At 37.5% G+C, this 26,239-nt stretch overlaps 1 protein-coding gene across 5 annotated transcripts in view; it reads right to left on the bottom strand.

The window, feature by feature from the left end:
- The window catches only part of ttll5 (tubulin tyrosine ligase-like family, member 5), a 154,129-nt gene that overhangs the window by 99,887 nt on the left and 28,003 nt on the right, over positions 1-26,239 (bottom strand). For all 5 annotated transcript variants that reach the window (XM_061895366.1, XM_061895367.1, XM_061895368.1 and 2 more), the window contains exons 13-14: positions 10,104-10,185; positions 5,126-5,187 (exon numbers count right to left, since the gene is read on the bottom strand). In XM_061895366.1, the coding sequence (XP_061751350.1) occupies positions 5,126-5,187; positions 10,104-10,185 (144 nt within the window). The remainder of the gene's footprint in view (positions 1-5,125; positions 5,188-10,103; positions 10,186-26,239) is intronic.

Below are 26,239 nucleotides of genomic sequence, written 5' to 3'. Positions count from 1 at the left end.
GCTTTTTATTTTTTATTCTTATTCTAATATTTCTCTATTTTGTTTCCATTTAAACCCCCATTATTTACTTTTTACTTTTTTTTAATTGATCTAAACGCTGTACACTGCTGCTGGAATTTTAATTTTCCTGAAGGAACTCTCCTGAAGGAATCAATAAAGTACTATCTATCTATCTATCTATCTATCTATGTATCTATCTATCTATCTATCTATCTATCTATCTATCTATCTATCTATCTATCTATCTATCTATCTATCTATCTATCTACCTACCTATCTATCTATCTCTCTCTCTATCTATCTATCTATCTATCTAGCACCAAGTTCCTGCGGGTGCAGATAACTGACAATATGACCTGGTCCCTACACACCAGAGCTCTTGTAAAAAGAGCTCAGCAGCACATGCACTTTTTGCGTGGGATGGAAAGAGCACAGCTCCTTCCTTCCATTCTCATCACATTTAACAGAGGCACTATAGAGAGCCTACTGACCAACAGCATCTCTGTCTGGACTGGAGCCTGCAGTGCCTCAGACTGGAAGTCTCTGCAGAGAGTGGTGAGGACTCCTTTTCCTTCTATCCGGGAGATCACAAAAAGCCGCTGCTTTACCAGGGCTCAGAAAAGGACTGTTTTCACTGCTGGACTCTAAAAAGAGATTCCGCAGCCTCCGTAGTAGAACCTCCAAGTTCTGTAACAGCTTTTTCCCTCAGGCCGTAAGACTTTTGAACGCATTAAAATAATCCACTCAATTCCTCCCAAAAATGGATTAACTCGCTGGAATATAAAGACAATATAACATATTGCATATGCAAAAGCGCAATATATTTATCTGTACAGTAATCTATTTATTTATATCTACACCTTATTGCTCTTTTATCCTGCGCTACCATGAGCTAAAGCAACAAAATATATATAAACATACATATCCATATACATATACACATCTACATATATACACACACACATATATACATATATATATATATATATATATATATAATGTTCTTTACAAGTGTATATAAACTTTTGATCGCGACTGTATGTATATGTGTATTTATATATATATATATATATATATATATATATATAAATACACATATAAACTTTTGATCGCGACTGTATGTATATGTGTATATATATATATATATAAATACACATATACATACAGTCGCGATCAAAAGTTTATATACACTTGTAAAGAACATAACCTCATGTCTGTCTTGAGTTTCCAGTACTCTACAACTCTTATTTTTTTGTGATAGAATGATTAGAGCACAAATTTGTTTGTCACAAAAAAACCTTCATGAAGATTGGTTATTTTATGTATTTATTATAGGTCCACTGAAAACGTGACAACAATGTTAATATTTGGTTTCATGTCCCTTGGCAAGTTTCACTGCAATAAGGCACTTTTGGTAGCCATCCACAAGCTTCTGGAAAGCTTCTGGTTGAAATTTTGACCACTCCTCTTGACATAATTGGTGCAGTTCAGCTAAATTTGTTGGCTTTCTGACATGGACTTGTTTCTTCAGCATTGTCCACACGTTTAAGTCAGGACTTTGCGGAAGGCCATTCTTAAATCTTAATTCTAGCCTTATTTAGCCATTCCTTTCCTTTGGATGGCTACCAAAAGTGCCTTATTGCAGTGAAACTTGCCAAGGGGCATGTAACTTAATATTAACAGTACTGTAATTATACTTTTGACCACACAGATTTGATCACATTTTCAGTTGACTCGTAATAAATTCATAAAAGAACCAAACTTCATAAAAGTTTTTTGTGACAAACAGCATGTGCTCCAATCACTCTATCACAAAAAATAACAGTTGTAGAAAGTATTGGAAACTATATATATATATATATATATATATATATATATATTTATATATATATATATATATAGACAGTACACACACACACACACAAACACACACACACACACACACACACACACGCACACGCACACACACTGTACGAATAGAAAGCCCGGCTTCTGCAAAAAATTTGTAACCCGATGTTGCCCCCAGGTCAAAATGTTTGGGACCCCTGACACAGGGCCTGATCTACTAAAAGTTTGCGTGTATTAAAAATGTACAAATTTAATAGCGCATGCAAAGCTGCTGTTCTAAGCTTTATGTTCAGTAGATTGGGTCCCATGAATGAAAAACACAGAAAGAGCATTCTATTTAAGCGTGTTTGTCTGCAGAAAATATGCTGATTATCATCATAAAGCGCCGACAATTGTAGGAGGGGAAAATGCAAATATTACCATTAAGCGCTCGCAATGTTATTTATCAAACATGAAACTGTTTTGCAACTGCAATTTTGCGTCTATATTTAGCAGGCTTGAAATGTTGGTGCAAACTGGCACGAAAATGGCTGTCCGCCATTAGGAAGCAATCATTGCAACATGACAGACGATGGAGAGAATCTTGTCTTGTCTGCTCGGGTTGACATGTTTCTGTCGTATACTGTAAGTATATTAGGGTTGTCAATATAGATCAAGTTAACAAGTTACTAATAAAAAAAGTATAAACGCAGATTAATCACCCAATTTAGTTTGATTGCACAAACTCCTTTACTTTAACCGTGGATGGTTACCTGAAAGGTAGCGTAGTTTACTCTACGGTCAGTGATCGGATCAATGCATATGCATTGGGCAAATATATTATGTATATTTAGCGTAACATTTAAAAAAGCAAAGTCGCTATAAGACATTCTGACAGTAAAATTGAATTTGTGTCAGAATGTTGGGGTATTTTTTAAAAGTTAAGATCATTTATACAAGCAAATATTTTTGCTTTGATTAACCATTATTAAACAATTCAAAAGTGTGATCTGTTTAAAAAAAAATACCATCTACTATTATATAATGATAATAGGTAGAGCCACTGTCCAGTAATTCCATCTTTGAGCTGATGAATGACTTAAAGGGGAACAGCACTTTTTCTAGAATGTTGCCTATGTTCACAATCATAATGAGAGACAAGAAACAAACACCTTTTTTTTTTTTTTACGATTTTAAAGATGGTAAAACACGCTTGAACTGAAGTAACATTGCTCTCTAAAGATAACATAGCTATTTCTGATTATCCTTAAACATTAATGATTAGATTGAGTTGCTTCAAGGCACAACACACGTCACTCATAATCGCATATATGAATGTACACACACACACACACACACACACACACACACACACACACACACACACACACACACACACACGCACACGCACACGCACACAGACACACACACTCCCCATCTCCTCAATATCATTAGAAAGAAGAACAGATGACACCTACTAACAGGTGAGATCACTATTATGGCTATCTTCTACGAGATTCTCAAATCTAAAAAAAGATGATGATGAGCTTTTGTATTTTGGAAAAAAACACACATACACACTATAATTTCTTAGGGGAGGAGACTAAAAAAATGCCTCTTGCTTGAACACAGTTTTGCCCCCTCCGGCTGCTATTTGTTATGTCTGCATGCTTATGATTCAGTTAGTAATATTTGTAGACTGATCCAGCTTGTCAGGACATACAATACAGAAACGCGCACTATCACAAATATCACCATAATTATAGGTAATTAAAGATGTGTGTTATCATATGGTCAGAAACGTGTCAGGGCATGTAACATATTGCAGTAGTATTTCTTTAAAAAAAAAACAGCATACCATAAACAGCGTACAGTCAACCACAAGCAACACATCATGACTTCATCAACATCTCACAATGGATCAGCATCAATTTGATGGACTGGCACATATCAGAGACAACTCATCCAAGTGTCTCCACTGACACTGGCGCCTCCACTAAGTTAACATTTGTGGTTTTAAGCAAAATGTCTTGACAACGAAAGATTGATTTCCGTGAAATCTCTGCTTGTCTTACGGACAGTGACTTATCATCAAGTCATTATCATTACTTGTGATCTCTTAGCTCCCCCGACTTTAATTTATGAAGATGTTTCTTTATAGGCCAATACTAAAAATGAACGTCAATCTCTGTGACCTCAGTTGTTCTTTGTGTACTGTCCTTTTTAGAAAATATTAGCAAACTACTATGATAACCCAAATGTGACCTTGAAAATGTGGTATTACAATCTGTGCAGGTTGAGTGTGATTGTCAACAATCACTACAAACAAAACGATCATAATGATTTTACTTGTCAGGTACTTTGATAATATATTTTCTTGGATCCCACAGAATGTACTAAGATATTGTGACTCACTTATTACATTCAAACTGCAAGAGCCAATGTGAATGCATACCTCCCGCATTACACAATCCAAAAAGAAACTGTGGCAAAAACAACTAACAGTACAATCTATCCGTCACGTTCATTAATTGTTGACCAATTTCAAGTAGGGAATACATATACTACTTTGGGTATAACAAAATCTCATTGAACTGAAAAAAATATGTTTGCATGCATTTTAGTTGTATTCTCTATTGACATGTAGCTATTTCTACTGATGTATAGTGTATTCTATGTCAATTATTGAGTCATCATTACAGAATACTAAACAAATATAATCTAATGAATTGGAAACACTTAAAAATGAAGCATATGTTGATTTTAATCTACATCTAAATTACTCCCTTTTGGTCTAGATAATATGTATTGGGTATACATTGGTGTAAATTTTGTAAACATTGCTATTCTGTGTACTATATGTTTTGAATCTGTGTGTCCTTAGTTTTCATCAACCTGCTGAGACATCCTGTATATATGTGTCAAATGTGCATTATTATGTATTGTCCATTTTTACATATATAAAAATCTTAATTGTGCATTGGCAAATTGAAAAAATAATCAAAAATCTGCTGAAAAATCTGTACTTTTGAAACTACAATTTTATGTTAAAAACAATAGTAATACCAAAAATAAAAATAAAAAAAACATTTTCTTTTTAGCTAGATGAGATTTTGCTAATGAAAAACACAACATTTTAACATGACACACATAAAACTGATTCGTGCACAAACAAATTTCTACAATGATTAGATGACTAACTGAATAGGTAATCCACTAAAGTCCTTAGAATATACCGGTTGGATACGATTAGCTTGCTAACTGAATTGAAAAGCTTAGGATATGAAATAACACTAACCCACAAGTGAGAGCATGTCCGCTATCATGCTGGCCTTTATCTTCAAATCCAAAGGGGCATCACTGTAAATAAGTAGAGGGGAAAAAAAGACATTATGAAAAAATAAATAAATAAATAAAACATTGATATTTCATTACAGTTAGAACAAACACAATCACTGTTTTCATTGCAAAATTTAAATATATTATCTAAATGATATAACCAAGGGCATGTTTTCACGAGCGAAATGTTTTTAAAAAGCTGTAAAAATACTAATAATTACAGAGATATCGCATTCTCTTCCTGTTTCAATAAAATACAATACAATGGTACTTCGTACACCCCGCGTTCTATATGACTCGGTGTCCAACAACAATTTTTGCCAAAATTTTGCCTCTGATTTTTGTATCCAGTCTCGGTCATCCTATATATGTCCAAATAATATGCATAACAAAGTTTTCCTGCATATGATTCCGTAGAATCAAGTACCCAAACAAAAAAGCTCACGTGTTACAGACTCATTCACTTTTTTTTTTTTCAAATTGAGTAGAGCAGCAAAATGAGCTAACATGGAATAAAAGAAAATTGTGAGTGTCAGCACTTTGATGGACAAAAAAAAGGTGAGAAACACTGCTACGAGTTGTTTTCTAAATACAAAGGTGCCGTCCGTGTGGCTTCTACTTCTCTCATCTTCCCATCATTGTCTTCCTCAACAAGAGCTTTCAATAAAGGTAAAAGTGATGTAAATGTCTGTTTATTAATTACTACATAGTTCATATTTATATATACTTAAAAAAAAATTCTGCATGTGCAATTTTAATTATTCTCTGTATGTGTTTGTGTTGATATTTATTGGCTTTACATTATTTCTTACAGAAAAAAAAGCTTCACTTTTTGTATGATTTAGGTTTGAAAAACTAAGGTACCATTGAAATCAGGCCCGCTCTAACCTAATGTTTTACCTAAGCCCTCCACCCCGAACCCCACCGCCGAGATTGCAGAGTGCATAAAAAATCTAATCGCGGGGTAATCTATTTCACAAAAACAAGTGTTTCTTTTAGAAATTACAGAGACTTTTCCTTCTTTGAGCAAGAAATATAATTTTATTTAAAAACAATTAATGAATGAATGAACTTGGACATAAACATCACCAACCATGAACTATCAACAAAACATGCAATAATGCCAGATTTTTGCCATATTGTATAACTATTAATATTGTTCCCTTTTTTGTGCATCAAACAGGGTAATTCCAGCATTCGTTTGCCTGCAAGTCGTCACTAGGATTGCCAGTTCCTACAAAATAAATAATGATAAACCTTGTTGGTAGAGCCATCCAACTGATTGCCTTCTCTTAATTATTATTTTTTTTCTTATTATTTGTGTGAAGCAATTTAAATACAAGTGGATCTGGGGTTAGTGCTGGCGCCTCAAAATACAAAAGTCCTGGGTTTAACTCTGTGTGTCTCTGTCTTTCTGTGTGGAGTTTGCATGTTCTCCCCATGACTGCATGAGTTCCGGGTACAGCGTCCTTCTCTCACCTTCAAAGACATGCACCTGGGAAAGGGTTGATTGGCAACACTATATTGCCACTAAATGTGGGTGTGAATGTTGTCTTTCTATGCGTGTTGGCCCTGTGATGACGTGGCGACTTGTCCAGCCGAAAGCAGCTGAGGGACAAGCATTAGAAAATGGATGGTTAGATGGAATTTAAATAGTAGTTATCTCAAACCTGAATTTATATAGTTGTATGTTTTGCATGATTAAGAATACATAAATCATTTATTTTTAGTGCAAAATAACAACAATAAGATTCAAGTAAACAACTTTGGACTACCGACTGCTCAATAACACTTCTGACATAGACAGGGTTTAAACCAGCATTTGGGTCTCACTCTAACTGTTAAACCAGCAGAGAATGGTCTAGGATTCCTTTGCAAAACTGTCATCAATAATATAACGGTACAGTCGTCACTTGCCACTTTGAGTTTCAAATATTTTGGCTTCACCACGTCGCTAATATTGTGGTGATATTTTCTTATTTTTCCATAATGTTATGGTCCTTAATTAGGCCATTTTAAAGCATGAAATGGTTCAATAAAAAACATGTAAATATTACAGTAGTGTTGGCCACTAGAGGAAACCAAACCAGTAGTACGCCGTTCAGTATTGTGGCCACTGATTGGCTCAGCCTCAGGCAGCATTACTATATTTCAAACCCCGTTTCCATATGAGTTGTAAAATTGTGTTAGATGTAAATATAAATGGAATACAATGATTTACAAATCCTTTTCAACCCATATTCAGTTGAATATGCTACAAAGACAACATATTTGATGTTGAAACTGATAAACATTTTTTTTTTTGCAAATAATCATTAACTTTAGAATTTGATGCCAGCAACACGCGACAAAGAAGTTGGGAAAGGTGGCAACACATACTGATAAACTTGAGGAATGCTCATCAAACACTTATTTGGAACATCCCACAGGTGTGCAGGCTAATTGGGAACAGGTGGGTGCCATGATTGGGTATAAAAACAGCTTCCCAAAAAATGCTCAGTCTTTCACAATAAAGAATGGGGCAAGGTACACCCCTTTGTCCATAACTGCATGGCCAGATAGTCAAACAGTTTAAGAACAACGTTTCTCAAAGTGCAATTGCAAGAAATTTAGGGATTTCAACATCTACGGTCCATAATATCATCAAAAGGTTTAGAGAATCTGGAGAAATCCCTCCACGTAAGCGGCATGGCCGGAAACCAACATTGAATGACCGTGACCTTCGATCCCTCGGACGGCACTGTATCAAAAACCGACATCAATCTCTAAAGGATATCACCACATGGGCTCAGGAACACTTCAGAAAACCACTGTGACTAAATACAGTTTGTCGCTACATCTGTAAGTGCAAGTTAAAGCTCTACTATGCAAAGCGAAAGCCATTTATCAACAACATCCAGAAACGCCGCCGGCTTCTCTGGGCCCGAGATAATCTAAGATCGACTGATGCAAAGTGGAAAAGTGTTTTGTGGTCTGACGAGTCCACATTTCAAATTGTTTATGGAAATATTCGACATCGTGTAATCCGGACCAAAGGGGAAGCGAACCATCCAGACTGTTATCGACGCAAAGTTCAAAAGCCAGCATCTGTGATGATATGGGGGTGCATTAGTGCCCAAGGCATGGGTAACTTACACATCTGTGATGTCACCATTAATGCTGAAAGGTACATACAGGTTTTGGAACAACATATGCTGCCATCTAAGCGCCGTCTTTTTCATGGACGCCACTGCTTATTTCAACAAGACAATGCCAGCACCTGTAACAACAGCGTGGCTTTGTAAAAAAAAAGAGTGCATGTACTTTCCCTGCCTGCCTGCAGTTCAGACCTGTCTCCCATCAAAAATGTGTGGCGCATTATGAAGCGTAAATACGTTAGCGGGTGCCCGGACTGTTGAACCACTCAAGCTCTATATAAAACAAGAATGGAAAAGACATGCACCTGGGGATAGGTTGATTGGCAACACTAAATTTGGCCCTAGTGTGTGAATGTGAGTGTGAAGGTTGTCTGTCTATCTGTGTTGGCCCTGCGATGAGATAGCGACTTGTCCAGGGTGTACCCCGCCTTCCACCCGATTGTAGATGAGATAGGCGCCAGCACCCCCCGCAACCCCAAAAGGGAATAAGCGGTAGAAAATGGATGGATGGATTGGAAAGAATTCCACTTTCAAAGATTCAAGAATTAGTTTCTTCAGTTCCCAAACGTTTATTGAGTGTTGTTAAAAGAAAAGGTGATGTAACACCGCGGTGAACATGCCCTTTCCCAACTACTTTGGCACGTGTTGCAGCCATGAAATTCTAAGTTAAATATTATTTGCAAAAATAAATAAAGTTTATGAGTTTGAACATCAAATATCTTGTCTTTGTAGTGCATTCAATTGAATATGGGTCCAAAAGGATTTGCAAATCATTGTATTCCGTTTATATTTACATCTAACACAATTTCCCAACTCATATGGAAACGGGGTTTGTAGATTAAAAGAGTGTAAATATGACTAAATTGTGTTATTTCATGTCATGGTGGCTGTCATAATGTTAAAACATTTGTTTAGAAGGTCATAAACAGGATTTTTTATTTTCTTGCTATGAAATTCTTGGATTTTTAATTAGTGATTCCTATTTTACAGAAATTAAGTTATCGTGGTAATGTCCACAACCAATTAAAAGCGATACATGAGGAAGACTGTAAGAGGCAATTCTGATACGGTGCTTAAATCTTGTTTTTAAAATTTAGCATAAAGCACTCCGCCAATTCATTGACTTTTTAGCAGCTGTTTTTTTTTATTCTGCAATGGTATGTCACATGAAAAAACAGAGAAAGTGAATTAAACTCCCCATGGCCAGTCCACGCAGAGAGTCCACCTCTGTAACCTAATGTCTTCCTTGTCTGACATAATGTAAGCTACACTTGAGTAGCACACACACACTGCCAAAGGATAATGGATTATTACAAAATTAGTGTTTAAAAACGTTTATGATCTCACTCACCAACAAAGCAACTGTTTCTAAATCATTTATTTCTCAAATATTTCTCCTGTGAATGACTGCGAGTAATGTGCACGTCTGTGTGCGAGGCCCCTAAACTCAGTGGCCCTTGGGCTTCAGCCTAGGTAACCCTGTGCATTAAGGCGGCGCTGACCGTACTCTGCATATATGTGGGTCATAAATTTGAGTTATAGAAGTAATATGTAAATGTACACTTCACTAATGAAATATTATGAAGCTTGTTATCTTGAGCAGAACACATACAACAGCCATATGTTTCACCACTCATGAATTAATGTCCATGCACTCAGTTTTCAGAAAAGTTTGCCTCAATTTCAAAGGTGATTGAAAAACGTTTAGACACTTTTTTTATTCACTAAATAACAGAAGTCATGTTAACAGACCCTAAAAAAAGAACAAAAGACTAAAACAGTTTGGAAAATGCCACTCACCAGGCCAAGGACGGCGAAAGGTTCACCTCCAGCAACCAGGGTTTGAGGTTGGAGTCAATGAGCACATCAAATCCATAAAGTTCTACAAAAGACACAGAAAAAACCAATCAAAATCTTTTCACCACAGACTTGGAAAGTGAGCAATAGAAAGGCTGCAAATAAAAACTAAGGAGTATCAAAGTCACAAGGCTTTCCAGAGTTTTATCAGAGCTCTATTATGTGGCATTTGGCAACATGGCAGACATCTCTCTGCTATGGATTACATGCATGTTGTATACTCAGTCAGTCACGAGAGAACATTCACTAAAGGTTGCTACTGAGGGCTTGGCTCTATTACATGAACTAAGTGCATACACATTTCATCCGTCATGCAAATGCTTATGTAAGGCGGGGGTTCGAAAACAAACCGCGGCTTCAAATAGTTTTGTACATCAAGTCCAAGATGTCACCAGCGCTGGGAAGATAATGCCCGTCTACATAATGTCAGAATACATCAACAAGAAGAACAACACTCTCGCCGTCATCATTTCATTAGATATTTGGAGTGAGTTATTTTGAACTCCACATTAAAAGACTGTGGTGTCTCAGTTTTTGTACAACCCACTTTCTTTAGAATTGTTGCCCAAAGTTTGTCCCAGTTTTTGTATGCCTTCTGAATTATCGTACGATCAAATCACACTTAAACTAGTCTGTTTGTAGTTCCCAAACAAAGAATCCCATGCGCTGGTGACTCAGTGTCTGTTTTTTTTTTTTGGATTGAGTAGAGCTGAAATATACACCATGGGGCCTAACAAAGTTATGAGTTGTAGCATATTGCTATGGACTCATGACAGAGTGATGTGTTCTGCCATTATACACTGTTGATGCAAATAACATTGTGTGAGCGCAGTGTAGTTGTCCGTACGTTCTTGGATATACCACAAGTGCAAATACACTTTAATAAAGGTGAAAAACACTACTGCATTGAAGAAATATCTTGTAGCAATGTATAGAGGTGGTTTTTGAGTGCCCTTCCTTCCCCCTTTGTTTGTGTGCTCATCCATCCCCTTCTCCCTGCCTTTCTAACCAGAGCTTTCAATAAAGTTAAAAGTTGTGTTAAATGTTCATGCATCCATTTAATTTGTCATTTATGGGTATGCCGCATTGTTTTCTGCATGTATAACTATAATTGTTCTCTATAAATGTGTCCTGTGTTGAAATTTGTATGTGTCTGGAACATATTAATTGGAATTTAATGATTTATTTTGGAAAATTTGCTTTGGTTTTTATTTGATTCGGTTTTTGCCAAACCTTTTGGAATGTATTACTAACAAACACCGAGGTACCAAAGCATAAAATGGGTCAGCGCTGAAAATTACAGCATTTACATGCGGTTCCCACACTGATACTCAGTGCAGTGTCACCCTTTGAATGGGGGCCTTCGACATGTGCACTGCTCTGGGGAGTGTCATACTGAGCAGAGTGCACGCACAAAAAACACACTTTATACAGGGTCAGGCCAAAGCGGGGATGTAATATAAGAGAAAGAAAAAACACAAGCCTTTAATGGCACTTCAAAAGAACAGACAGTGTTGAGAACAGACGGGAGAGGAGGATGGATGTTTCAAAGCTGCCGCACTGTTTGTTCAAGCATCTCAGGTCAATGCCACTGTTAAACACACAAAAGGCCGGGTGACAGCAAGTGATGACTTGCACTTAATAATAGCCGTCTGGGCAGGATTAGTTGCTTTTAATAACGTATGTAAGATTTAAAATCTAAACATTATCCAGATGAAAAACATCTGTAGGGTCACTGATTGGCTTTTTGACTACAAAAATTATCACTGTCTTTTAGGTCCAAAATGACGTTGTTTTCAAACATGCAGGAGACGTCTACCACTTTTTATGGTCTTTAAAATCAGTCCTACAGTACAGTGCATCTCCATTGAAACCACTTTTTATTTTTTTAACCGCTGAAGATGTGCTCATTTGTGAGTGACGACGCAAAAAATGCAAACTTAAAGACGTTTTTTTTCATAAAAGAAATATCCTAATAATATATATTCTATGTGACAAAAACAAACATCATCAAATAAATACTCAAGGACACCAAAACACATAAATTGAGTGTGTATTAATCAGCCCCTTAAGTCCTCTAGCAGCTACACAATTATAAAAGGATTTTGCTGAACAAACAATACGTCTATTATTTTTTATTTCTGACCATCCAAAATGTTGACAAACACACATAAGACGGAGGATTCTCGTCTGTCCATCACCTGTCTTTGCACTCATACCGTGTGTTGACCTGTCAGGTTGCACATTTTTCTGACACGTGGTAAATAAAACAATAAATAGTGCTCGCAAAAAAGCGGTAAGTGTTGATGAATCACATTGCGCGTGCTAAATAATTATATCTGCATCTTCTCCTCCTAGTATTGTTGGCATTTAGACCATCAGCATATATTCTGCATATTTATAAGACAGAGACGCAAAATGGATTGCATGCCTTATTCTGGTCACTTAAAAGACGCAGTCCACTTTACACACGTTTAGCAGATCTGCTTTGTGTGTGCTATCAGGTTTGCACGTGTTTTAGCACACACAAACCTTTATTAAATCAGGCCCCAAAAAAGGATGTAAATGGTCAATTAATTACACTTACTGATGATGCAGAATCAAAAACAACTGGGTGTTCAGTATCTTGCTCAAAGATACTTAGACATGGTCTGAGAATCGTTGGGACAAATGAGCCATCCTGCCTACAAAGGACTTTTAGACTATGGTGGCTCACTGTGGCCCAGCAGCTGATTTAGCAACTTGAAGCAGTCAATGCTATAGCCGCTCTTGACAATAGTTTGGTAATCTTTACTATCAAAAGAGCCATTTGGCCGCCTCATCCACAAAATATATAACAAAACAAATATAACACAGCCTATAAACCTAAAAGTTGTTATCATGTAATGTTGCAAAGAAATCTGTCGATGCAGAATTAAACTCTATTTTCTTCTGAGATGTTTCTTGTTTGGGATGTATTCATGGTTAACTTACCGCTGGGGTCGAGCATACACAGAAGGGGACATCTCTCCCACAATCTCTCTAGTCACAGCACACACAACCCTTTCCTTTTCCTTGGCTTCCTTGTCCTAATCCAGGGGCCGCCAACATTTACCACTCAAAGAGCCATTTTGACCCGTTTCACAAAAAAAAGAAAACAATGGGAGCCACAAAACACTTTTGAAATTTAATATGAAAAAATGATACTGCATTCAGAGTTTTTTTTCTGCTTTGTGTTATGTATAAAGCAGGGGTCACACCTTAATATAAAAATTAAATATTAGTTCGGCCCGCGAGTTTTACATGAGTGACGCTTGACAGCAGCACATTTGTCAATGCAATTTTTCCGGGATACTTCCGAAATAGGGAGCAAATGTTCTCTCAAGTATCTGCTGATTTTCACCCAACCAACAACAACAACAAGGGCATGTTATGGTGACACCGTCTTTAGCGCCCTCTACAACCTGAACTTACGGCTTGCCACCCCAGTCACATATTGAATGTGGTTTCTGTACTCAAATGGAAGTAACTGCAATGCATACTTTTTCAACAGCCTTATAGGTTACACTGAGAGTTGTGATATAAACAACTTCAACACTGTTACTAATATGCGCCACACTGTGAACCCACACCAAACACGATTGAGAAACACATTTCGAGAGAACATCCGCACCATAACACAACATAAACACAACAGAGGAAATACCCAGAATCCCATGCATCCCTAACTATTCCGAGCTACATTATACACCATACATACAATATTTGAGAGGAATAGGTATTTTGTGTATGTTGTAAAAGTTTTAGATCTTTGAGTTCAACTAATGAAAAATGGGAGCAAAAAAAAGTTTCGTGTTTATATTTTTGTTCAGTGTAGTATTCCTAAAGACAGGCCTTGATGTTGACAATGGTCAAATCCAGCCTGAAAATACTTACATTTACTTGTGCATATGACAACTAAACGTATTTTATCCACACTATTTTTTTATTTGATTTTAATTACAATTATTTTAATGATGATTTTATTTTATTTTTAATTTGATAAATATGCATATTTTTATGATTATTTAACTTTTAGTTTTGCCTTCCTGTAATTGTCTGTAAAGCACTTTAAATTGTATCTTGCCTTGCCTTTTGCTTTGTTTGCAGGTGCAATTTTAAGGGGATTTCGGCATTTTTGTTTTTGTTTTTTTATGTCATGCTCCAATGCGTTTTGTGTTTAACTTTGTTCGTTGAATATGTCGTGGGGCCAACTAGAAATTAGCATCTGGCCATAAATTACCCCCGGGCTGCACTTTAGACATCACTGGCCTAAGTCATTTTTTGACAAAAATAAATTCCCTTAAAGGGGATGTTTGCAACTTGCTCCAAAATATATAACAAGAACCCAACAGACTAGCTTACGGTTACCATTAGTGGTTTAACAGAACATACAGTATTAATCAATCATACACTACTAAGAGTTTAGTTTATTTCGAAAATGAACACATTTACAGTATGATACATCATACAAAATATAATTTCTCTTTAGATCATCTCCGTATATTTTAAATATTTATATCGTCTCAATTAATAATGATATTGAATAAAAATCACTGCTGTCTTGTTCACACAAAAGTAGTCCCAGAGAAGCGACTAACAATTTGCATTCATTTTGTTGTCATAATAGAATAAACTGTACATTCAATGATTGCCAACATTAGGAACTAAACTTTAACAAATCACTATTGTTAGCTAACAACACACAAAAATAAAGAGCATGCATGTGTGTTACATTGTAGGGTGTACTTCACAAGAAGAGAGTAGGATATACTGCTTGTAATACTTTGGAATGCAGCGTAAAGGTTGCAAACAGCCTCATTAAGTCAGCATTGCATTGCAACTTCATCAATTATTGAATCTTTCAATATATGTAAAATTTCAATAAATAGTACTTGTGGTGTTGTGTTGAGATAGCTAATTTTTTTTGCTCCAGTTTTATGTCTAAGTGCAACTGAACCAACTACAAATATGAATTTAAAAAAAGGCTTCCCAAGAAAACGTTTGCCTTTTAAATCAATTAAAATAGTTTAAAAACTGTACTCTAATAATTAACAACAAAATAAAAACTTACCAAAGACCCATTGTTGAGAATTATCCTGTTTGGAAAAGGCTAAAATAGCCAATATGATGTAGAACAATAGCAGACAGGTACACAGTCAACAACAGAGGTACATTACAGATAATTTATGTCCCTTAAAGCCCAATCTACACAAATGTGCAACAGAGAGAGACTATAACGTTTTACTTTTTCCGCTGTTTGTTCATAAGGTGTCAAAGTGTAAAGCATTATTCCAGCACTAAATATTCACTTTTTTCTAAATGCATTATACAAAAATAGGAAATATATAATTAGTAAATAAATCAAGAGATTAAATAGATGCCAAATTCTTCACTGTTATTTCTCACAGCCAAACAGCAAAAGAGAGCTCCACACCCAAAAGTAATACATTTTGAGTTCAACTAACATTTCTGGAAAAATATGCACAAGCCATTTGGTTGTCAATTTAGACAATGAGGAAAAAAGAATGGGAAAAACAGGCCTAAGATATGCTATGTCATTACTTTGTGGATACAATATTGTAAAAAGGGTGTCTTTATTGTCAATGAAACTTGGATCAGAGCTCCACTTAAATTAGATTACTCGCAGCGTTGAGACATATTGCAGGATATTTACAGGTATAAACAAATTTTAACAATATAAACATTTCATTATAGAATAATGCTACTTACTAGCTTTTGCAATACAACCAGTAGCGGTTTCTGGCATGTCCATTATGTACAAGCGCACAGGGTGGCATTGTTAAAGCTGCACGGTGCCCCATAGTATCTTAGGTAACATTATCACTGGAGGACAAGGCTAAACATGTTACATACTGAGAGTAAGATAGGAGCAGGGATGTTACCAGCTAAGTTAACCACTAAGCTAGCATTAAATAACACCCAGAAATGTGTGTTTAGTAAAGTTTAAGAACAAATTAAACAATATAAACATTTCATTATAGAATAATGCTACTTACTAGCTTTTGCAATACAACCAGTAGCGGTTTTCTTGAATGTCCATTATGTACGAGCGCACAGGGTGGCATTGTTAAAGCTGCACTGTGCCCCATGGTATCTTATGTAACATTATCACTGGAGGACAAGGCTAAACATGTTACATACTGAGAGCAAGATAGGAGCAGGGATGTTAACAGCTAAGTTAACCACTAAGCTAGCATTAAATAAACCCAGAAATGTATGTTTCGTAAAGTTTAAAAAGTATAGATAAAAGCAGCAAGTAAGTGCTAACTATTGAAAGGAAATTAACAAGTAGGTTAATAAGAGTCAAGAAAAAGAACAAAATAACAAGAAATGTTGGTGTGTCAGCATTATCACAGTCAGTGCAGTAAGAGGGCGCATCGATCCATAATTTTGTAAAGTCAATGCCGATGGTATTAATGGTATATAGTCAATACTAGAGGGATTACAAACTGAAAATATGTATTATGTACCATATTGTAACTGGATTTCTGTTTGAAAAAAACTAATACCAAAACCATAACCATTAGATCAATAGTTTTAAATTTCTCCAAATATTTTTTGTTGTTGTTTTTATTAACGTTAACAAACTCAGGGAATAATTTGTTGGACACAGGAGGATTTTGAGGGCAAATTATTTAACTGAGTAGTAGAGTGAAGTGTGTTTTTTTTTAGTTATTGTGTATTATTTAATTTGTTTCCCTCAAACAGTCATATATAATAAATACAATAACTGGTGTAAATGTTGTGGTGATATTGATTAACAGTCACTAGCACGATAAGTACTGTAAATTGACAAATGTACCGTTCATAATTGTGGGCAGCATGGTGGTTCAGGTGTGAGTGCATGTGACTCACAATACAAAGGTCCTGGGTTCGATCCCCGGGCTAGGAATCTTTCTGTGTGGAGTTTGCATGTTCTCCCCGTGACTGCGTAGGTTCTCTCACCTCGAAAAACATGCACCTGGGGATAAGTTGATTGGCAACTCTAAATCGGCCTAAGTGTGTGAATGTGAGTGTGAATGTTGTCTATCTGTGTTGGCCCTGTGATGAGGTGGCGACTTTTCCAGGGTGTAACCCGCCGACCGCCCGAATGCAGCTAAGATAGGCTCTAGCACACCCGCAACCCTGGAAGGGACAACCGGTAGAAAATGGATGAATGGATAGATGGATGGATGATACATGTGATCAGTATCAGTATTGGTATTTGTCAATTTCACTCATGAATGATCGTATCGGCCTGATCAAAAACCTGATTTAAAAACATCCCTGTAGCAAACTGCTGCGTTGTTTCAAACATAGCAGATTCTCAAGGTTAAAATTGTTGGAACTGCAAATGTTCTATTCATACTAGAACATAACACATATTGCCAAAAATCTCAACATCTCAAACAAGTTGCCTTTTGTAACATCTGTGGATGGACTGGACCCCAAAGCTAAGCACACAGTAGGATTTTCTTTTGCACTTTGCAGGCTTATCCCATTTTTTTAGTCAAAACACACAAAGAAAAGAGTGGGCACGTATATTAGTTTTGGGGAGCAGAGCATTGGTTAACTGGGTTTGAGAGTCTGGAGAGCCTCATTGGTGGCACCACAACAACAAAGGGAAAATGAGGAGGTGTTACTCCACCTCATAGCCCCCGACAAGCTGAGTTCATGCGCCACGCTTTTTCCCCCCAATTAGGAGCAGACGCCATGCTTGCCTGCCCCGCGAGCCACTCACAGCCAGACACGTCAATTCTGCAGCTCGGTTAAACGGCCTGCGACAAGCGCCACGGACAAAGAGAGCAGAGGCGGTGAACATCCACAACAGGCCCATTAAAGAGGGAGGAGAAAAAAGGATGATGAAGAGCTTTTTTTTATAGGTATTGGATAAGCACTGCTGGAAACTTTACCACATGAGACAAAACACCCAAAAACAAAAACAAAAAAGGACGTGAAGCCCCAAAAAGAACAACAACAACACAGCATCTTCTTCATTGCATCAGTGTGATAAACGACAGGGCCGCTGAGCTGTTTCTCATGAAATCATCGTAAAAGTCCAAATTAACACCCTTCAGCTTTATTATGATAGCTGGCTCCAATCTGGATCAGTAAGGAGTTTCGCGGCAGCAGTGTCATCACAGCAGTACGAACATGCAGCGAAAACGTGGGAGTGTCTGACTAATGTAAAAGCAGGAGACAGGCGAGCCGACCACACTCGGCACTTAATGAGGGACGCTCAGTGGAACACAGGGCCAGTGAGTGGAATGTTTTGTGTGTAACAAAATAGGCCTTTGGCTTGGCTAATCAGATCTTAGTCAAAACATCTCGTAATCAGCATCCCTCAGCAAAACGTCTGTCCATTAATCACAGAGCAGCGGTGAGGAGCGGCATGGGTGGCATTTTCCACGAACCACTGACACACGCTTATAATTCCTAGCGATGTCTAACGAAAAACCTGTTGTTTTTGTTTCAGCCCACATGAAACACAGAGCTATAAAAAGATTGTGTTACAGAATTCCCTTTTACATAGTCATTTAAACAAGGGGACGAATTCCCTCTATTCAAGCTATAAATAGCAACTACAATGTAGTAATTTAAATGAATTAAATAACGTTCTGTAAGGTTTTGCATGGCTCTATTACAGACAAGTCAGAGACAATGTTAAAATAAACAGTAGGTGCTTTTATAACTGACCGCACATGTATGTACAGTCGTGGTCAAAAGTTTACATACACTTGTAAAGAACATAATGTCATGGCTGTCTTAAGTGTTCAATGCTTTCTACAACTCTTCTTTTTTGTCATAGAGTGATTGGAGCACATACCTGTTGGTCACAAAAAACATTCATGAAGTTTGATTCTTTTATGAATTTATTATGGGTCTACTGAAAATGTGACCAAATCTGCTGGGTCAAAAGTATACATACAGCAATGTTAATATTTGGTTAGATGTCCCTTGGCAAGTTTCACTGCGATAAGGTGCTTTTGGTAGCCAGCCACAAGTTTCTGGTTGAACTTTTGACCACTCCTCTTGACAACATTGGTGCAGTTCAGTTACATTTTTTGGTTTTCTGACATGGACTTGTTTCTTCAGCATTGTCCACACGTTTAAGTCAGGACTTTGGGAAGGCCATTCTAAGACATTGATTGATTGATTATTTTATTAGTACATTGCACAGTAAAGTACATATTCCGTACAATTGACCACTAAATGGTAACACCCGAATAAGTTTTTCAATTTGTTTAAGTCGGGGTCCACGTTAATCAATTCATGGTATTATTATTATGTAGGGGTAGGGGGGCCTGCGGACCTGCAGCGATGCGGGGGGTGCCAGGACCGGCTTCGAGATCAGCAACAGGTGCATGGATGAAACACCTGGGAGTGTTTATCTGATCACCATTTCACTCTGATAAAGGCAGCAGCCGGGAAGGAGAGAGAAAGTTGTTGATTGTGGAAAGTAAACATGAGCACGAGCACAAGCGAGAGCGAGACGGAGACAAGAACTCATGGCTGAAAAGCCACCAAAAGAACATTTATTGAGAAATAAATCATTGTTCACAACGATGAACGAGGCTGTCATGTCCGTCTTTGGTGGTCTGAAGCAGTGGTTCTCAACCTTTTTTCAGTGATGTACCCCCTGTGAACATGTTTTTTAATTGAAGTACCACCTATTCAGAACAAAGCATTTTTGGTTGAAAAAATGAGATAAACAAGTAAAATACAGCACTATGTCATCAGTTTCTGATTTATTAAATTATATGACGGTGGAAAATATTGCTCATTTGTAGTGATCTTTCTTGAACTATTTGGAAAAAAAATCAAAATAACTAAAAACGTATTGAAAAATAAACAAGTGATTCAATTATAAATAAAGATTTGTACACATAGAATTAATCATCAACTTAAAGTGCCCTCTTTGGGGATTGTAATAGAGATCCATCTTGATTCATGAACTTAATTCCAAACATTTCTTCACAAAAAAATAAATATTTAACATCAATATTTATGGAACATGTCCACAAAAAATATAGCTGTCAACACTGAATATTGCATTGTTACATTTCTTTTCACAGTTATGAACTTACATTCATATTTTGTTGAAGTATTATTCAATAAATATATTTATAATTGATTTTTTGAATTGTTGCTACTTTTAGAATATTAAAAAAAAATCTCACATACCCCTTGGCATACCTTCAAGCACCCCCAGGGGTACGCGTACTCCCATTTGAGAACCACCGGTCTGAAAAACCCGGAGGATCAAAAGACCTTCATCCATTTTCTACCGCTTATTCCCTTTCGGGGTCGCGGGGGGCGCTGGCGCCTATCTCAGCTACAATCGGGCAGAAGGCGGGGTACACCCTGGACAAGTCGCCACCTCATCGCAGGGCCAATACAGATAGACAGACAACATTCACACTCACATTCACACTCCACACCTTAATTTTTGCCTGATTTAGCCATTCCTTTACAACTTTTGACATGTGTTTGGTGTCATTGTTCTGTTGGAACACCCAACTGCGCCCAACACCCAACCTCCGGCCCGATAATTTTAGGTTGTGGACAATGCTGAAGAAACAAGTCCGTGTCAGAAAACCAAGGGACATGTAACCAAATATTAAAATTGCTGTATGAATACTTTTGACCCAGCAGATTTGGTCACATTTTCAGTGAACCCAAAATAAACTCATAAAAGGACCAAACTTCCTGAATGTTTATGTGCTCCAAACACTCTATTACAAAAAAATAAGAGTTGTAGAAATTATTGGAAACTCAAGACAGCCATGACAGTATGTTCTTTACAAGTGTATGTAAACTTTTGATCGGGACTGTATTTGCTGCCATGCGTTCTGATACTTCGAATTTACGATAATAATACTATTAAGAGATCAGATTTATTTAGTGCCTTTCGTGACACTCAAAGCGCTTCACAGAGAAATGAGAACCCATCATCCATTCACTACACATGCACACTCGATGGTGGTAATCGACAATTGCCCTGCCATAGACTGACAGAAGCGTGGCTGGCAATTTGCGACTACGGCCCCTTTGACCACCGCCAAAGATTCATTCACACTCATACACAGGTGTAAGCGGCACTGGGAGCAAGGTGGGTGAAGTGTCTTGCCCAGGCACACAACAACCGTGACTAAAATGGCAGAAGACGAAATTTAATCTGGAACCCTCACGTTGCTGGCACGGCATTCTCTACCATCAGAGCCACACCATCCCGATAATTGCCGTATTGGTAGACCTATGGTAATTCAGCCGGCTGTATGAGGTATAATCAATAAGTCCAAAAATCCTAATGTAGTCCTTCAATAAATGCCTATTAGCAGGGCCGCCCCTCACTATACGCAGCTCACACGCTGTGTGTAGGGCCCAATGATCCATGAGGGACCCCTTTTAGCGTGAAGAAGCGCATATAAAAAGTTAATTAATAAATGAATATAATTGCAATTTTGCAAAGCAGTGATACCTGATTCAAATTTTTGTCAGAGCTAAGGTAGGAAGTTTTATAAATTTATTTGCAACCTAATAGCACAAGAGATGTGAATTCTTATTTTCTTCTCTCAAATGAACATATGTAGCTTTCTGCTCTTTATGCACGTACAAGAGTTGATACCTTTTAATGCTGATCTATTGATCAGTGTTTGTTATTATTGTGTATGATGTAACTTTGTGTTTTACCTGCTCCAGCCTCCTGGCCAGGAATTCCATTAAAAAGAGGTTCCCAATCTCAAAGGGATTTGTTTCCTAGTTAAACCAAGGTTGATTAATTACTTTTTTCAGACAAAACATGCATCAAACTAAATTCAAGTTTGATTTTTTTTTTAAGTATAAAAATATTTTCACATACCGGGTAGATTAGATTTAAAGTGTGAATTAAATTGATATGGGGAGGGCCTCCAAATGAAATTCTGCTTGGGTCCACAATTTAGCCTTCCTATATAACAAACACAGATCATGCACACGGTAATTTCTGTACCTGCTCGTTATGTCCAACACACTTTTCAGGCCTGTAATTCTGAGTTGTAAAATAGAGTTGGATAATTCATTTGAACACTTTAGTTCACATATTTCTGAGTAGCCACCGAACGCACCGTGGCGTATAGGTTTACAGCGCTGCATGTCTTTCTGTGAGCACGCAGTGAGCACAATGAGACCGCTTTTCTGACGAGTTTCGGCTTCACAGTGTTACTGTGTGAAGGGGTGGACTGACTGTTTTTCTTAACTCACATACGCTACCTCAGGGACATGCTTCTGCAGACAAGACAAGCTTGAGAAGCCAAAAACAAAAGTTTAGAAGATGTCAATAAACAAATGACAGTGCGCTGTATGCAAAATTCAACAGCAAATGTATTACCTACCCTCATATCCTGTCAACCCTGATATAACAAGATATATCACCATTTTTCAGTAGTGGTTTGTGATTTTGCCATAAGAGCAAACGATGCGGGTTCGATCATCAGCCAGGCTCATGTCAGATGGAATGCAAGTTGGAAAAAAACACGCAATAGTTTATTATATTGTTAGTTTTGTCATTTAGCACAAAAATCATTTGTACTGCCATACATGTACGTAAATGCGGTACGAAAAGCATTTTGTTTCATAACCATTTGTCCCCATCACTTCTGAAATTAAGGCCATGCTTCTAAATGCGCCTGATGTGCATTTTCTTAGATGACGCTTTACAGCCTCTTTCCAGTGCTTTTAGTTTATTTAAAGGTAAAACTGTGTTATAATTTACAAGCAATACTATACATGGTCTGTAGAAATATTTTACTGTAGCAGATGATACTGAGAAAAGTCAAATTGGGTGTTTTACTCAAAATACCATCATTTTAAGCTTCTGATAATATAATGTCTCATTTCCCATCTGGCAACACAACTCCACCTGTTTAAAGCACCCTGCATATGTCAATCCATTGATTGATGCTAAGAGGGCCGCAAGATGGTAAGAGACTGCAAGAGTGTTTTATTATTTAAACATTCTCTTCAGAATTGAAACATAGCACAAGACTAAACCACTTTTTGTCAGTCCGGTCCAATAAACTATTGGAGACACACATTTAATCAGTGTGTGGCAGTAAATCTGTGCTCTGTTTGCAGTTGTTTATCAAAAGGCAAAGATTTAGTGCAAGTTTGGGCACCAATATCAATTTTGCGCCGAAGACGAGTTCCATCGTCACACCAGTTCCTTCTTGTCTGTGTGTATTCTAACAGCACATAACATGCAATATGATCACACTAAGAGAGTGAGAACAACAAAAAAGAACGTCAGAGAGGACCTGTGGAACCATCAGTGTCTCTTCATTGGAGACTTAATCCTGTATGAAAGACTGCATATGCTATAACTGACTTTCTCTGGTTCATACGAGTCAAACTAAATGACAGAATTCTCCATCAATTTGGGGGTATCTGGCCCGCACCCTTGCTCTTAATACCAGATAACGCCAGTTGACTCTTTATCTACAGCAAAAGGTGTACAGTAGGACCTAATTGTTTTTGGCACACAATGATGTTGCTTCAACATCTGTGTCCATGCATGTCTGTGCAGCACGCACATTTCTGAAATGTGCACCTTGGGGCAGAGCTATTATTGTGTTGTGTGAATGCTGAGAATGTGACTGCACGTTAAAAAAAGTATTCTTCTACCTCTTGTTTGAGTCAAAGAACAAACTGTATTACTCAGTCTTAATCCGAACACTTTAATATTGCAGATTTCTAAATAAAGATATTTCTCATATTTCTCTTATGCTCTGTTTAAGCTGTCCATAGTCTTTGGTGGCATATCTGCATGGTATCTGGAGGACTATTATGATCTTCCACAACATGCACTGCACTAACTAGTCACTTCTATTAATTTGCATGTAACTTCATTTCCATTTGTTTCCGCCTATTTTATTCAGGGCCAATGAAGCCTATTCCGGAAGACTTCAGGCAAAAGGCAGATTACATTCTGAACTGGTCGCAAACAAATCCCTGAGCACAGTCACACTCAGATTTCCACTGTAACTCTACTGCCTGCCCAGAAGTCACTTCATTTCCTTTGACAATTCTTAGCATTGACTTGATTCTTCAAGGTGTTGCATAAATTATTTTATTATAAATCACATTTTAAATGATATGTCATCTACTTTCAATTTATTGTCTCAATGCAAATTTTGCATTGTATTGTATTGATAAATGTTTCAGAGGTTAGTATGGGCTCGTACCTATCGTGCATGAGGGCCAGGTTATGGCTCAGTAAACCCCATTTCCATGCATGCGGTCATTATTCACACCCTCAATGTATAGCAGCGTGACGATGATATCTCTATGCAGGTCACGTTTTGTCCACGTTCAAAAAGCATGCTGGCACTGCAGCTTACAACAAGGCTGAAGTTGGGGATGGTTATTGTGTCTACAGAAGAGTGCCTTATTTTTTTAACAGCTATTGTGGAAGACAAAGTGCCATTATAAACATACCGATAAAAGAAGGGATCAGTCAACATGCCCTCTCTCAACGCCCACCATAATCTTGGATAACCACACAAAGAACAAACACATAATACTTGCAGGGCAAAGAATAGTCAGCTTCTATAACAATGTTGAAGCAATAATCATGTGTAAAAAGAGTATTTTAGAAGGGTCAGCAGCAACACATTCTGAAAGGTCTTTGGGACCGGCGGCCCAAATCCCGTGGTACACAAAAAGAAGTAGCCAACTTCTCCTTTACAGTCATGTGGCCCTGGCTTTGTATCGGACTCAGACGTCTTTGTACGTTTGCATGTTCTCGGGCTTGCTCCCAAAGTCCAAAAAACTGCATGCGAGGTTATTTGTAGACTCAAAAATGTCAATGACTGTGACTTATTGTTTTTCTGTATGTGCCCTATCACTTGTAACCCAGTCCTTGTAATACCCAGTCTCTCACCCAAAGTTAGCTGGAATAGGCTCCTTCTCAAACAGTACATAACCTGATTTAGGAGTATAACGGTACATGTACCTTCTGCCATCGCATTCTAAATAAGGCTAGCATGGTGATTTAATTGTATTTATCATAACGCTTTTATGATGGCGTGGTGCCGTGGGAGAGTGGCCGTGCGCACTCCGAGGGTCCCTGGTTCAATCCCCACCTAGTACCAACCTCGTCACGTCCGTTGTGTCCTGAGCAAGACACTTCACCCTTGCTCCTGACGGGTGCTGGTTAGTGCCTTGCATGGCAGCTCCCTCCATCAGTGTGTGAATGTGTGTGTGAATGGGTAAATGTGGAAGTATTGTCAAAGCGCTTTGAGTACCTTGAGAACAACCCATTTATCATTTATCATTTTTATCACAATGATTGTATAAGTTCATTAGGTGAAATGTTTGACTGTTCCACAGTGAGCTTGTAAGCTAAAGATTGTGTGTGTTTTTTAATATTTGTATGTTTTATATGATATATGCTTGTTTCATTCTGCCTTCATGCTGAATTATTACTGTCTGCACAACTATTTTACCTCCGGGTACCATTAAAGAAACCTTACCTTACCATAATGTATTCATATTGGAACCTTCGGTGCAATACACAATAAAGTGTCTACTAACGATGTGACATGCCAAACAAGTCGAGTGTTTTGTACGGTTTTTGAGTGACGAATTAGAAACGATGCCCAGTAGCCAATGCTGCCTACAGTACATGTGTGCGCCATTTTTACTACTGCACCACAAAGGATATATCAGCGCCTGCATGGTAAAACGTATTTCAGCTGGGATACAATTAATTTTTCTTCGTATATTTTTCTGTATTATCGAATTTTGGTAGACATTTTCAGTTTGCATGGCCTTTGTCTGTATATATTTTTTTATTGTGCCGCAAGTTTAAGCCACAACACAATTGCAAAAGCCACTTCAAATGCAAACGCCTCAACACAACATGAAACCACAACACAACAACATAAAGCCACACTACAACAATTTTACACCACAATAAAACAACATTTAGCCACAACGAAAGTGACAAACACAACAGGAGTGACAGCGGACAAACCAGATTTGCCAACAAAACAAATGGCTGAGGGGGAAGGTTGAAG

Source organism: Nerophis ophidion, linkage group LG03 (assembly GCF_033978795.1).
Source record: "Nerophis ophidion isolate RoL-2023_Sa linkage group LG03, RoL_Noph_v1.0, whole genome shotgun sequence".
Taxonomy (NCBI): Eukaryota; Metazoa; Chordata; class Actinopteri; order Syngnathiformes; family Syngnathidae; genus Nerophis; species Nerophis ophidion.
Note: the sequence above shows the minus strand (reverse complement) of the source record. Positions and strands in the feature narration are given on the sequence as shown.